Source organism: Thamnophis elegans, chromosome 4 (assembly GCF_009769535.1).
Source record: "Thamnophis elegans isolate rThaEle1 chromosome 4, rThaEle1.pri, whole genome shotgun sequence".
Classification (NCBI taxonomy): Eukaryota; Metazoa; Chordata; class Lepidosauria; order Squamata; family Colubridae; genus Thamnophis; species Thamnophis elegans.
This window is the reverse complement of record NC_045544.1, coordinates 30,928,277-30,944,124: the sequence shown is the minus strand read 5'-3', so window position 1 is coordinate 30,944,124 and position 15,848 is coordinate 30,928,277. Positions and strand designations below refer to the sequence as shown.

The 15,848-nt window shown below is 39.8% G+C and overlaps 1 protein-coding gene across 1 annotated transcript in view; it reads right to left on the bottom strand.

The window, feature by feature from the left end:
* FOXO3 (forkhead box O3) overlaps positions 1-12,786 on the bottom strand; it is a 127,667-nt gene extending 114,881 nt beyond the window's left edge. Inside the window, exon 1 of the mRNA XM_032215089.1 lies at positions 10,785-12,786. Coding sequence (XP_032070980.1) covers positions 10,785-11,348 — 564 coding nt within the window. The 5' untranslated portion in view covers positions 11,349-12,786. The remainder of the gene's footprint in view (positions 1-10,784) is intronic.
* Positions 12,787-15,848: the final 3,062 nt, after the last annotated feature.

Sequence of the window (15,848 nt, the reverse complement as noted above, 5' to 3'; positions counted from 1 at the left end):
TAGCTGTGACAATTGGGACCAGTAATTTTGTCGCTAAGGTGCACAGTTATTAAGTGGAAAAATCACATGGCCATAGCAGAATTATGACATCACTTCCCATTTGGTTGTTAAACAGGTCTCTGTGGTCATTAAGCAAAACACATGATCACAACTTACAATTAATTATGCTTTCATATTCTCTATTGACTCTGCTTGTTGCAAGTCGGTTGAGAAGCAAAGCAAATGGCTTATCATATGACCAAACAATGTTGAGATAGTTTTAAAAGCGAGGATTGGTTGCACGGCTGTTTATTAAATACCATTGTACCTTTGAACTATTACTAAACCAATCGGTTGGTAAATTAGGATCAATTTCATTTTAATCTGTGATTTTAACTTTTTAATATTCTGTTTTGTAACAGAATAAAAGAGAAAATATAAATCAAATTTTAATAGATGATAGATAGATAGATAGATAGATAGATAGATAGATAGATAGATAGACAGACAGACAGACAGACAGACAGACAGACAGACAGATAGATCTTAAAGCACCTGTATGTGATGTGTACTTCGCAAACTGATTTGCACAGGTTACTATCTACATACCCAAATATACATGTATACTTAAATGCTGTGTGTGTGTGTGTGTGTGTGTGTGTGTGTGTGTGTGTTTCATATCTACTGAAGAGCACAACATTTGGAAGGATTCTCCATTATTAGCCCAAAGGCAAATCTTCATTACAGAGGATAAATAATTACATGTTTGTGTTTGTCTGCAAAATGTTTTCCTGGATTTCCTTTATGCTTAGCATCTATATATTTTTCTGATACACAGAGGAGCACCCAAAGCCCCCATGTTACTCAATACAGTGAATCAAATCAGAACTGAAACACAAGAGGCCCTTGGCATGATATCCTTTAAAACAAATGAAGTTTTACTTTTAAAAGACAATTATCAGCAGTTATTCTTTATGTCCTATAATAAAGATAACAGTTTCTGGTGTAGAATAGTTAAGTTTATGTGCAAAAATGAAATACGTAGCAAGTAATTTGCTTCTAAGTTCTGAAACAATGAATTATTTTTCTCATACAGCTAATTAAATATAGAGCCCTGTTCATGCAGCAAATATGGCACTTCATCAAATGAGAGATGGCACTGTTACCCAGGTGATGTCCATTAATGGGCAATTCAGACAAAAATCAAATGGTTCTGGAGAAGTTTTAAGCATCTCACTCTTATTTTGATTTTGTCTGGTGCATGGATTTGTTTAAAGAAGGATGAGAGGTATATGTACATTCCAATAATAACAAGACAGCAGCTGAAGATGTTTCTTTGATCTACTAATCTGAATTTGTCTGTGAAAAGATGCCCATCTTTATTTCTACTCCTGAGTTCTCCTTAAAATAGAATAAGATAACTTTTTCTTATTTTAGTTTACCTGTTTGTTTTCATTTCTAGGCCAGAGTGATCATAGGCAATTGTTTTAATTTTAATAATTTGTAAAATATTCTAAGGAGAATATTGTTTTCCTCATTACAAAAACTCCCACTGAATAATGATATCAGCAAAACCACAGTGAATAAAATAGCACTGACAATCACACAAAAAATGTGTGCAAATAAAAGTTCAACAACAAGCCAACCACGTGATTTTTTTTTAAAGGAAAACATGGCCAGCATATGTAGTTTTTAGGAAAGAAGAAACATTCTCCTTTTACCCCATCAGCTATTCAGAGGAGTGTGCATATACCGAGTCATATAAATAAATCACTGTGGGAGATTTGGAAATCTGTAGGTGAGTGTTAAAATAGCTTGCACATATGTTTAGTAGAATGTAGATGGCAGGAGAGATTTGGAGAGATTTACGGGTAGCTTTGCTGTGCATAGCCATCTAGCATCTAGCAATATTAGTTATCTAAAGTTCTACAGGGCATAGAAGGATTGGCTTGTTGGTGAATAAACTGGACATTTACAAGAGAAGTAATGTCATACAACGTACTATGAATAATTACTGCTCTCTTATTACAAAGCCAACACGCCAATTAGGTAAGTGCCAACATGTTTCTAATGCACATTAAAAAAAAGTTAATATGCTGCACCCATTTTAATTATGTCCACATGCCAACTAAATTTATCTGATATAAATAAAGAATACTGTAGAAGCAATAGATCTATCATGCTTTGAAATAATCTAGAAGTGCTTTGGACCACACTCAAGCACTCCTCCTCTCTTCAAAGTTATGATAACTCTTAAAGTAATAGTTCTGTTTTTCAAGGTTTATACAGAACCTGGAAACTGAATAGCCCATTGTGTTGTCCTCCATAGCCCTTGATTGATGATCCTGAACCTCTGATAGAATAATGGTACCAACAATATCAATATTACATCCCTGTAATCACAACTTATTCAGGATATCTAATGAAGATATCATCACGAACAATCTACAAGTTGCAAAGAATATGGGGAAAATATTTTGCATCATGATAGCTCTATTTGAAATAGGCAAGCTTCTGCCTAATATGAGTTTTTCCCTCCCCTGTTTCTGACTAAGACGGGGTTGAGATATTAACTCACAAAACATTAAGCATAAGAACATTTCAAATTCTAGCATGGTGTCAGACTGGTAATCCATACCTGAAAGGATATGAAGATGGAGGGGGATTAGCATAAATAATAATACAATTTTGGAATCTTTACCTGGGGCATGATGCCACATTTGAAAAGTCTGCAGTAACAAATTAGCATTAAATGTCTTATTCCAAATAACTATTTACCAGGCAACAGTTAGATACTACAGGTCTATCAGTTATGTAAGATGGCATCAATTAGGAATGCCTGCTGCATAGGATATCTAGTATTATAGGGATAACAATGGATTAGATTACTCACTAAGAAAACAATGAGTGGGTTAATAAAGTGTCATACAATTTCCTATATTGAAACAGCTCATACAATTCTAAAGGTGCTCTTTCTCTATTAACATACTTCAAATAAAGTATCCATGTATTCTGGAATATGAAGGAAAAAAAATCTATACCAGGCATTAATACTCATGCATTACTATTATGCATAACATGTATATTCCAACACCTACCTTCGATTACTTTCATTTGGTTCTTTGCATTATTCACTTATTTCTTTTATTCACCTCTTAATTGCAGAATAGATAAAAGTACAAATGACAGCAGCCTACACACATCTCCTCATGCCTTTATCTACTTATCCATCCAATTTTGAAGCCGCCAAATTCATTGACAATTTTAAGTAGCTTACAGATAAAAAGAAAAACCATATGGATATAAAAAAACCAAGGCTAACCAGAAGAACATGCTATATGGAAGAATAACAAGACTTCCTTGGACTTGAGCTTGACCTTAATGCAGCGATGGCAAACCTTTTTTGGCTCATGTGCCATAAGTGGGGGGAGCGCTTAAAATGACCCTCCGAGCAAGTCCGGTTTCCCCTCTTTTTTTGCGCTCCAGAGGCTTCAGGGAAGCTCATGAAGTCTCCGTAGGGCCTCCGGGGGGGGCTCTTTTCACCCTCCCCAGGCTCCTATAAAACCTCTGGAGCCTGGGGAGGGCAAAAAATGGCTTTTAAAAAAGGTGAACGCAGCTGGCCAGCGCGCGCATGTACCATAGGTTCGCCATCCCGGCCCTAATGCCTTTAAGTAAACACTCCTGTTCTTATTGTCTTCTCAGCAATCACAGGGAATCGGTTTGCCATTGTCTTCTTGTGTGATTTTTTGCTAAATCTCACAACAATAGGATTTCCTAGAAGTATCCCACCCAATATTAACTAAGCTTCACCCTGCTTGGCTTTCAAGCCCAGAAAATTCAGGTTGGGTTCTGCCACAAACCCTCTACATATAGCCATTTTGTAGATGGATGGAAATTAATTTTAGGAGGGAATAAATACAACAAACTATTAAGCACCATTTTTCCCCTTGTGATTACAAATGGCTTTCCAGAGTAGTACATAGTAACAATGATAATCCTAGACCAATTCACCTTCAATACTAACTGAAACCAATTACTCACACATTCTTAATAAGGATTATCAGCAATTATTCTATATTGCAATAACTTCCTCACTGAAGAGTTTTATACACAACATTGGAAAGTATAAAGGTTTGGTTTTTATACAGCCAACCTAGAATGGTTGGAACTACAGACCCTTTCAGGTAAAATGATTCTAAATGAATGATTATACAAAACTCAAATGCAGACCCCTTTCAAAACAGCCCATCAGATTTATCAATTCAATGTTACTATTTAATTATTTCCTACGTATTAAAAAAAAGCCAACAGATGAACATAGAGTGTTAGGAGTACTACAGGTAAATTTCTGAGTATTTTCCTTTATCCTAAAATATAAACCTATTCTTTTTTCATTATTCTATATGGGGGTATGAAGGATATATATTTTTGTGAGTATGTGTGTATGTGTATTAAAAGGGCTTGTTGTTGATAGCAGGAGAACCAAGACTGTTTCTGCTGACTTACTGCTAACACCTACATCTGAATCTAGTAAATTGCTTTAAATATTATTTTGATTGCCCAGCCATTTGTTTGTCCCAAAAGCAATGGAGAAAGACCAGATAGATGCAAGATCTAGGTAGCTTTGGCTGATCTTAAAAAAAACTAAATAGGGTTGGAAATGGCAACTACTTGGATGGGAGACATAAAATTACAGAGCTGCAGCTAACTAGAAAATTGGGGGGAATAGTAAATTTATGTAGTTGTTGCCAAGGAAAGCACATGGACAAGTCCATTAAAATTACTAGGAGTTGAATGCAATTCAAATTAGTTTTTACCTCGACTTTAGCCCAAAGGAGTCTGCATTCATTTTTATTGCTTAGAAAATGCTGGTTTTGCAAAATGGATTAAATTCAGTTTGAGACTACCAAAACACATAAAAACTGGAACAGGGTGGAAGGAGGAAGAGTTGTTTGCATTTGTTACTTGATTTCATCTTCCAGTATGAGCATATGTGAAGACACTGAGAAGTTTCGGAACTAACATGAGTTTAAAGCCTGGATTTCAAGACATTTTAATTAGTTTGAACACTCATTGATGAAATCAAAATTACTTTAAAACTTTAAATTGACTTATTTTTCAGTTATATTCTATTATCTAATTAATATTAGTATTTTGTGGCCTAGCTGTCTCTAGATGCATTGGGATTAATTTCCAGAATTTTTAACCAGAAGTTTAAGGCTAAGTTTGTTATTACAGATAAGGCTCCAACGTATTACTCCACAACAGACATTTTCAGAATAATACCAACTAGAAAAGCATTTTCCCCAACCTGGACCTAAACTCTAAGAGGATTTTTGGGTCGCATTTATGATTCTTATTACCTGCACAAATCACCCTTCTACATGGTAATGAGTATAAAAATATAAAAACAGAAATATATATTTTGTGATATAGCTTTCCAAAGTTTTTAAACTTTTGTTCTTTCATTTTTTTAATGTTCCCACTGAATCAAAATGATACAGAAATTATGCACAACTCTCCGACTACAGAAATTATGCACATTTTTGAGACTATAGAATTTTTTCATTTATACTTGAATTTCTTTTGGGTGCCTAATTGAAAAATTGAGACTCATATAGATTAATAATAGAGATATGATCTGCAGCAAATTTCCAAAGTACTTGTTTCCATTGTGTAAATCTAGTCTTCTTTAGTCCCATAAAGTGAAGATCCTCAAAAGGAACCCACAACCTATGCAATTAACATATGATTTCATTGCATTTTTAGCAGTAGATGCTACATGTGTCCCAATATTTAGCTGTTTCCATTTTTGGAACAGAAGATTGATAAATGACATTATTCTTCATTTAATATTGCAGTGAATTTTATTTTATATCATTATTATGTTTTCCTTCCAAGTTTCTACATGTTAACTCTTTTTAAAATAAAGTATCCTCAAATATCACAAATGTGAAAATATAAAACACAAATCAAAACAATGTCCTTGCTTTTTTTTTTATGAATGTTATGGAAAAACTCAAGACAATTTCATCGTAGAATACAAAATCTTCAAGGCTTATCAAGACCGTGACCCGACAAAAGCGTGAACGTCATAAGCGCACCGACAAAACCGCGGCGCTAAAACCGCGATGTCAAAAGCACGCCGACAACAGCGCGCCAACAACAACGTGCCGATAGAAGCGCGATTTAAGTTAAGGCAAGGTTTAGGGTTAGGTTTAGGGTTAGGTTTAGGGTTAGGGTTAGGTTTAGGATTACGTTACAGCGCGCTTCTGTTGGAGCGCTTTAGGGCTAATTCGTCGCTCATTCATCACGCGGTTTTGTCGGCGCGGTTTTGTCACTGCGGTTTAGTCAGGTGCGCTTTTGTTGTTCGCGCATTTGTGGTGGAACCTATCAAGACAAGAAATAAGACCAATATACTGATTTCTCAAATGTCATGGTCCCCCACAGATTTTGACTAAGACGAATGGCAAAGATTTGGCTTTCATACTTTAGGCGTATTATAGTACAATGTCCATGCAAGCAAGTTCTGTGCAAGGAGACTCAAGTAAACCACAGCTTTTATCTTTATTATAACGAAAGCCAGTGCCTAGATAACAAAAAGAGGAAGTATAGTTAAACAGAGGAGTACAGAGCATTTATTACAGCATTATGGTTTCATTTTGTACTTCTTCAAAAAGTGGAATTGCATCATTTCCAATCCATGAAAATAATGGCTGACTGGTGTGAAGTGGAATGAGCCATAAGCACCTTGAAGCACACTTCTGTTACTCTATGCAGTTTAACTTCACAACAAACCTGTGAGGTCAGGCAAAAGAAAAGAAGAAGAAAAGATCACACAGCAAGTTTTGTGAATATGTGAGATTTGAACGTAAATCTCATCAGACTTCTCGCTACCCCAAATTGTTCCTTTTTGACAAAGGTGCAGAGCTAATGGGATATTGGTGAAGTATAGCTCTTTGCAGTCCTAGCAATTACATTCAAAGGAGAAAAAATATTGGATATTGTTGTCCAACAGTATCTCTAGAACTGCAAATTGCCCAGGAGAGCTGATGGTTGTGCCCCTGAATGATTGAACTGATGTAAGAGTGGGACATGAGCTGTGGGAGGAGGGGGATATATTAGATGAGCACATTTAAGACATATAGACATGCCTTAAAGGGCAAATGCTATAATACATAAACATATGAAAAAACTATGAGCTATTTCACCATCTATTTTACAAAAACCACTTTCAAAAGTTGTAATCTTGAGCGCAGGAATGGCACAGAAAGTAAGACACTTAATAATCCTATGTTTCTTCTTGAAATCAGCAGCATTTTAGCTATAGTACTTAAAACAAACATTTGAACTTGAAAAAGGCCATGAATGTTTCAAAAAGAGAAATGGCTGGCAAGAAACGGGCTGTGCATTGCTGTGTCTAAAACAATTTTTAAAAAAATCCAAAAGTTGATAGGTATCTAATATTCCATTTGTTCATGTGAAGGATATACTCAAACAACAAATCCGTACACACTCTTCAACTATAGCCTGACTTATACATTATGAAGCTATCCCTATGTAAGTCAATGGGACATGTAGCCTATAACAGTGGTTTTCAACCTTCCCAATACAGTTCCTCATGTTGTGGTGACCCCCAACCATAAAATTGGTTTCTCGGTTCCTAAGACCATTGAAAATATGTGTTTTCCGATAGCCTTAGGTGACCCCTGTGAAAGGGTCGCTTGACCCCCAAAGGGGTCCTGACCCACAGGTTGAGAACCATTGGTCTATAATGTCTCATAAGACCTTCCCAAAAATGAATTAGTTTCCAAAGCAGCAGGGATCAAATCAGAATCCCATTCGATGACATTTTGGGCTGAGTGAAATGAAACCATCTTTGGTACAAACAACGACCTGTATGCCACATATGTAAAAGAGCATGCTTTGCAAGAGCAGTACGTGGATTTAAAATTAAAAAAAATCAAACCATGTTAGTGTTCCATTCCCAATACCAATTCACCAGTAAACAATTACCAGAAAAAGACGTGTATACCAACTATTGGTTACAGAGTTACATTGCAAGTTCAACTTTTTACATTATTTTAAAAAAACTTTAGAAAATCCCTTTATCTGACAGAAACAAGTATATAGTTTATACTAGAATATAGAGGCAGTGTGGCCTAGTGGTTAAGGCACCGGGCTAGAAAGCAAGAGACTGTGAGTTTCTGGTCTTAGCCATGAAAGCCAGATAGGTGACTTTGGGCCAGTCGTTCTCTCTCTGCCCAACCCACCTCACGGGGTTGTTGCTGTGGGGAAAATAGGAGGAGAGTTGAGTATGTTTGCCGCCTTGAGTTATTTTTAAAAATAATAAAGGTGGGATACAAAAATAAATAAAAATACCTAACGTATAATATGACCATATAAGAGAACCTCTCTCATTCTTAGATAGCTACCAATGTTTCCATGTAATAACCAAGCAAAATAGATTAAAATAGATGCCCCTAGATTTTTAAATTGGTTACTTTTTTTAAAAAAAATCTCTATTTACATTTCTTATGTTTCATTTTTTTTCCCAACAGTGAATTTAAATTCTGAAATGAACAGCGGACACAGCTTTCTATAGTCATCATATCAAAAGGTAATAGATCTTGGAGGCCATCCAATCCAACCTCTGCTTCGGAGCAGGATTCACTAGAGCAGTGTTTCCCAACCTTGGCAACTTGAAGATGTCCGGACTTCAACTCCCAGAATTCCCCAGCCAGCATTCGCTAGAGCATCTCTGAAAATGACCATCTAGCCAATCTTGATGATCCCCCGTTAAGGGAAAACGTGAATCGCCACTTCAAATGACAGCCTGATCTACTGGCTGATCACTCGTACAGTTATGAATATCCTCTTGATGTCTGGAATAAACCGACTCATTTGTACAGGTAGTCCTCGAATTACGACCACAATTGAGCCCAACATTTCTACTGTTAAGTGAGACATTTGCTAAGTGAGTTTTGCCCCATTAGAGAACCTTTCTTTCCTCAGTTGTTAAGTGAATCACTGTAGCTGATAAATCAGTAACCGGGTCGTTAAATGAATCTGGCTTCCCCATTGACTTTGCTTGTCAGAAGGTCGCAAAAGGTGATTACATGACCTTGGGACATTGCAACCATCATAAATATGAACCAAACATCTGAATTTTGATCACATGTTCACAAAGATGAAAAACTGTTCTAAGTCACTGTTTTCAGTCCATTTGTAAGTTTGAACTGTCACTAAATGAACTATTGTAAGTCAAGGACTACCTGTAATTTTAACATAACTGTTCTAATTTTGCACCTTGCACAATAGAAAAATAAAATCCACTCCTATATTACAATCTCTCAGATACTGAACACACTATAGGCTAAATACACACAAGACCTCTTAACGTCATAAGAATGTCAGAGAAAATATCAGCAACTTAAGTGTCTTTAAAAAATAACAAGAAAGGATTTCAGGTGTGAATAACTTCAGAACCTGAGTGCGTATAATGACAAAGGAGAGGCTGTCCTCATGTAGCAATTAAAATTGGGGAGGGGGGAATCAATTTCCTATGTAGCCAAATAACTCACAAAAGGCACATGCATGCATTGACTGCCATCTAAACTTGACAGATATTATAATATACCTTCTATTCCTCTTTTTTTTTAATGCAAAGCTTTGAAATGTTATTGATACTACCTAACACACTCATTGTTGCTATAGTAAGTTAGAAGCTCCCTACTTCGCTGCTGGCAGTTGCGGATTATATTCAGCTCAGCTAAGACTAGGGAACAGCAGCTGCGACTAGAGAACACATAGCAATGGAGAGAAGAGAATTATATCACAGAATTATTCTGTTCACCCTACCTAGCGTTTTGTCTTTACCAATGTCACTAACACTCAATCTCTGTCCGAGAAAACGCGCTAGGCAGAATAAGATGAATTTGACGTCATTCCTAGAAATTAGGAGGAATTAGGTGGAAATATCCTCAGAGGACCCAATGCAACCCACTTCTTGGAAAAGACCTGCTCTTCTTTTAGGACTGATATGATAACACAGCAGCAGTTGTGCACCCTGTGTTATCTTCACTGGTCCTGCAGTAGTTGCAGGGCTTAAGCCTGAACTAAATCCTTTGGCAGGGCACATGGACGAAGTGCTACATACAGGGAGCAGCTGTCCGATCATCATCATGCATCTTTCATTCAATAATAAGCACTTTTTAAACTCACATTTGACAACCAGCCTGAACGAATAATGGAAACAGTCTCAGTCTATTTGTTGTGCAAATAGACTAAGGGAGGAGTAAAGCGCCTCTTGTTATAGAAACATCCACTTTTTCTTTAAAAAAAACAAAACAGCTTTCTAATTGTGTCAAAAAGTGGTTTGAGTGATAATTACAACTCATCTCTCATTTATTATAGGAGTTCAACCATCTTAGCTGGTCAGTTGAATGGACCAAAGGGGGATATTCTTAACAGACTTGCATCGCTTTATTCTCCATGAAAATCATAGTTTAAAAAAAAAAAAACATTGTAAAAGTGAGGGTATTTTTCCCGCCCTTTGGAAAAATGTAATTCTGAGGTTGCACCCAAAAGCTCGGAGAAAGGCACCGGCAGATGCCGCATGTACCGTACTCGACCACGGGAAAGAGGCTCTTCCATTCATCCCAGCAACTAATTGGGAACCAGGAATATGCGAGGCTGGTTCAGAGTCCACCCGTAGCTGTACAATCCACTCGTCCATGGGTTTCGCTAAACTCCAGCCACCCTTTCATGCGCCTCTCCCCACTTTTTTCGCAGTCCCCGCTTACCTTCCAGCCCGCCGAGCTGTTGCTGTCGCCCTTATCCTTGAAGTAGGGCACGCAGCGCACCATCCACTCGTAGATTTGGGACAGGGTGAGGCGCTTCTCCGGCGAGCTCTGAATGGCGCGAGTGATCAGGTCCGCGTACGATAAGTTCCCCCACGCGTTTCTCCGGGACGAGCATTTTCGCGGCGCGGCCGCTGTTCCCGCCGCTACTGGCTGAGGCTGCTGCCCGCCGCTCAACGCAGAGGCGCCAGATCCTTCCCCGGGCAGTCCGGAGAAGGGAACCAGCAGACGGGCCGTGTCTTCCGAAGCGAGAGCGTCGCCGGCGCCGCCGGAGACAGTGGCGGCGGAGGTGCCCCCTTGCTCCTCGTCGTCAGCGTCGTCGTCCTCTTCGGGAATCATGGAGGCTGCGTCGGCGGCCGCATCTCCCGAAGGCTTGGCCGGGCTCGTTTGGAGCTCGGGCCTTTGCAGGGGCCACGTACAGGAGCGAGGACGGCTCTGGGGCTCGAACTCCGGGTCCAACTCCACGTCCAGAGGGGACAAGAGCGCGGGGGGAGACACTTCAGCCATCTTGGCCTCCCCCCGCTTTTGAGGCGATCCCTTCTGTCCTTCCCGCTGTCAGACGGAAACCCGATCCACGCTCCGGTCTCTTCTCCTCACCCAGCTCCCTGCTAGAGATTAGCGAGCTCCGGCAAGCACGCCGCTCTCCATTCAAGGTCCGGCCGCCTCCTCCTTCCTGCCCGCCACCTCTCTCTCTCTCTCTCTCTCTCTCTCGCCCGTCTCCCCCGCCGGAGAAAGGAAAAGTTCTAAGGCGATCCGCAAGCGATCCGGGACTCTCCGGGTTCCAGGTCAGCTCTCTTTCCGCTGCCCTTTGAGGCTGACCGATTTGGGAAGCATTTCCAAAGACGGCAGAGCTTGGAATCAAATCGCGGCTCTGCGCCCGCGCGTTTGTTTATCTTTCGCTACGCGCCTGAGTCCTCCAATAGCATCGCTCTGTAGCTGTTAAAGAGACCCCCCATTCACACGACCCCCAGCATCATTATTTTTTTTTTTTAAAAAAAAGATGTTCGCGAGTCTCTCTGTTGCTGGTTTGATGGGCGCCTTCGGTCTTACAAGTCCTTCTTCCCAGCACCTTCACGGAGAGCACCGAAGCCTTAACACCCATCCAATCGCGGCTTCCCCATTTGGGATCGCTCTCTTTTCCTCCTCCGAAAAAGACAAGAAAAGAAATCCGAAAGCGGTGAAGGGCGGCGGGCAAGAGAAGCCACCCCCCCCCTTTTTTTTTTTAACAAGGAGAGGAAAACTTAAAACGCCCGTCCTTCTCCTGCCTTCTCCTTCTTTTAAATCTTCTCCCTCGGCGTAAAAGAAAGTGACGCGGAGAATTCAAACAAGTTCAATCGCCGATCTTCCAACAGGTCCGGGAACCCAAGTCCTCCGCGGGCTGCCGGGGTTTCGCTCCAGCATCGGCGGCGGCAACACCACCACATTCATAACCTCCTCGCTCCTGCCGCCGCTGCTGCTGCCATCTTGACAGTTCCCCTCCACCACCACTCAAGTCATTTAAAAAAAAAAGCGTCGGCCAAAAAAAAAGGGGGAAAGGCAGGGCGAGAGGTCAAGCAGGCAGGGCGAACGAAAGGAGCAAGCGAGAAGCAGCGGTCTGGAAGGCGAAGCTCAAAGCCGGGCGCGTTGGGCAGGCGGAAAATCCAGCTCCAAATGCACGGAAGGAAAACGAGGCGCCGATTCTACTGCTGCTGCTGCTGCAGGATTCTTGATTTTGGAGCCGTTCCCGAGTCGTTCCACTTTAAGTAGCAGAAGCGGCATTAAAATGAGGGGGGAAACCCCACCGTTGGCAGCACGCTCCCTCCCCGGAGAGAAAGCAAGCGGCGGACCAGCGGCGGAAGAGAAACCCTGGAGCTGCCGCCGTTCCCTCGAGCAACCTGTCGCCCTCCTCTCCGCCGACTTCCACATTCCTTCTCCTAACAACCAGGAGCGGCAACACAAAGTTATAGACACACGCAGGGAGACGCAACCTAACCCAGTCGCAGCTGATCCCCGCCCACAAAGGAGGCGGGCGAAGAGGCGAGAGAGCTCCGGCTCTCAGTACTACATAATACACACCCTCGCCCGGCTAGCTGAGGGTCCGACAGCCAACTTGGCGCCCTTCTCGGCGCATCTTTCTTTAATTCCGCCGCCGCCAGATCGCTGTTAATATTGAACTACCCGTATACGATGTTGCAACCAGAAACCTGCGCATAAAGAGGAACGCATAAAGAGGAAAATATATTCCGAAAATCAATTTTCTCGATTGCAGTTTAAAAAAACACCACGATGATGTGCCTCTACGGTTCTTCGGCATTATATTTCGCTTTTTTTTACTCTATTCCCCTGACTTTAGTAGAGACTTTTAGAGTACATGTAATACCTCCGCAGGTCCATGTTGATCACTCTGTCCTATATTACGATAGAGAGCAAAATTCTGCAGTTCTCTCGTTTTATACGAAGCATGGGTGGGTTGGAAAAACGTGCCTTTTCTTTTGGAAATTGGTAACTGTTAAAGCTTTCCACTACTGTGTATTCTGTTGAGCCATTTCTAAGACGTGTTAAGGCATATGTGTAGTCAATCACAAGGACTAGGCCACTTTTAACTTGGAAATTGTAACACTGTCTTTGTTAATTGGCAGATTATGTTCAGACCTGAATTTTCTATTTCCACTTTTTAGTCAGATGTCTTGATTTAATTGCTCCTATAACAAACGCTGGTCTAGAACTTCAAAATTACTAGAGAATGATGTGACTGTTGAAATGTGGAGCCAGGCAGGTTTTTCTGCTAAGACTATGCTGGCAGTAAAATCTTAACATACAGAAGGCCCCAGGTAGGGAATATTTTATTATACTAAAATGATATTCCATCTATTCCTCTGCATATTTTTCTTAAACAATTATACTTAGAATGCCTGGGGTGAAGGAGGTTAATTGCCAAGCAGCAAATCACTATAAAGTCAAACTGAGTACAAAAACTTTAGAACATCATTAGGTCATGAAATATGTGTAAATACAACTGGCTAGGCAATTACATTTTACATAATCATGACTTATCATTACTTTTAGTGGGAAAATGTTACACATTATCACATCTCCTACAGAAACATAAACACACTTTATTTTGGCAATCACATCAGCTCAATCTTTCAGCCACTAAAGGCTGGCTCTTAGATTTCATTAGAATATTTCAACGATTAAGAACACTACATCACAGTATTATTAATGTGTGTCCTGGTGGAGTTTCTAGAATGAAAATTTTTCACCATGTATTTTAGCTCACTAAAAATCTAAGATATTTTCAAGAACATAAATTCATATGTAATTATTAGCAATTAATAATTGAGACAAACTCTATATTTTAGACATACTGGAGATGTTTACTTCTTACCTCTGAATACATGTATCCAACTGGCCTGCATGTCTCTGGTACAGTTTATATATCATTTGATGATCCTATTGGAGATTATCCTAGTTAAAATATAGTTAACTTGTCCGCTTCCTGATATTTTTTAAATCAACATTTCTTAAAACATTTTAATTTGACTTTCTTAAAACAATGTTTTTTTCTTGTTTTTATTATTTTTAAAGAAGAAACTCTTTTCCCAAGGGGTTATTTCTTTTAGAAAATTCTCTTTCTAAAGTAGCTTTCCCCAGTATAATACCTCCAGAGGTGCTGGATTTCAGAGGTTACATAGGGATTATGGAAGATTTCAATGCATCTGGGGCACACTTAGCTGTGAAAGGATAGTTTAAAGAATACTTTGTGAATACAACAGTGAAACCCTGAAAGAGGCACTTTCCATACTTTTTCTTTCACCTATCTGCAGGGAAAATAAGTCCTGGAAACTTTTTTGTTACTGTGTCCCCATGATAGAACCTCTGTCTCTTCCCTATTTCATCTATGAGGCATTCTTATTGGTATTGAGGCTAAAGCCATTTTTTCCCCTTTGCCCATCACTGCTGTTGTCTGAAGGCAGTTTCAACACACACAGGTATAAAATCCTACCTTTGTCCCACATGTTACTCTGGAGGAAGTTCAGTATATATAAAAAAGAGACTATAAGCCGGACAGGGACTAATAAAGCAGAAAGCAAATTTCATGTTAGGAAATTGTTCTGACCACTTGTGGATTGGTGGAGATCATTTCACAGAAGGGAAAAGTCCAAACATCATTCAGCTTTGTCTGTTAAAATATGCCATGTATCCAGATGGTAGCAGGTACTACCTTTCATGGGATTGCATATATGTGCCAACTTTAATTGACATTTTGTATAGCTATTACTACTATATTTAAGTTTTTAAAACTTGGTAAGGTTTTCGCAGGTTCCCATTAGACTTGTCATTTTCAGGGTATCTAATTTTTAAAAATCCCATAGATATGCATTTCTTTCATCAAAATCACCACCGACTGCTGATAATTTACTTGTAAATTAATGTGTGTTCAGAACTATCTGCTTTATTGACATAAATCAGGGGAGTTTAAGAGAGTGGTTAAATTTCATGTGCATAGGAAACAAATAATGTAGCTTTCTTGAGTAAGTGCTGATTGCATCACAGGCCAAATAATTCATGCAAATAATAAACAGAAGTGATGTTATAAATATACCAGTTTGGTGATTAAGTGATTAAGATGTTGTATTGGCAGAGAGGAGGCTCAGTTCAGCTCCACCCTTGGCCATAGAAGTTCCCTTTGCTTCAGCAGCATTGTCTCACCCCAACCTATCCCACAGAGCTGTTATCACTGTTTTACCTCTTGGATGGAATATACCAGTGATGGCTAACCTTTTTGCCATTGCGTGCCAAGCGCAGGTGGACTGTGCGTGGGCATGCCCACACCCATCATTCTATGTGTGCAACCCCACCCCGGTTCCACCACAAAACCGCGGACGACAAAATCGCGATCGACGAAAGCGTGCATTTGACGTCATCACAGCGCGACGAAAACATCGCGCTGTGATGGAAAAATGTAAAAATAAAGCGAAAACCTTACCCTAACCCCCCCAAACCTAACCCTAAACCTAACCCTAA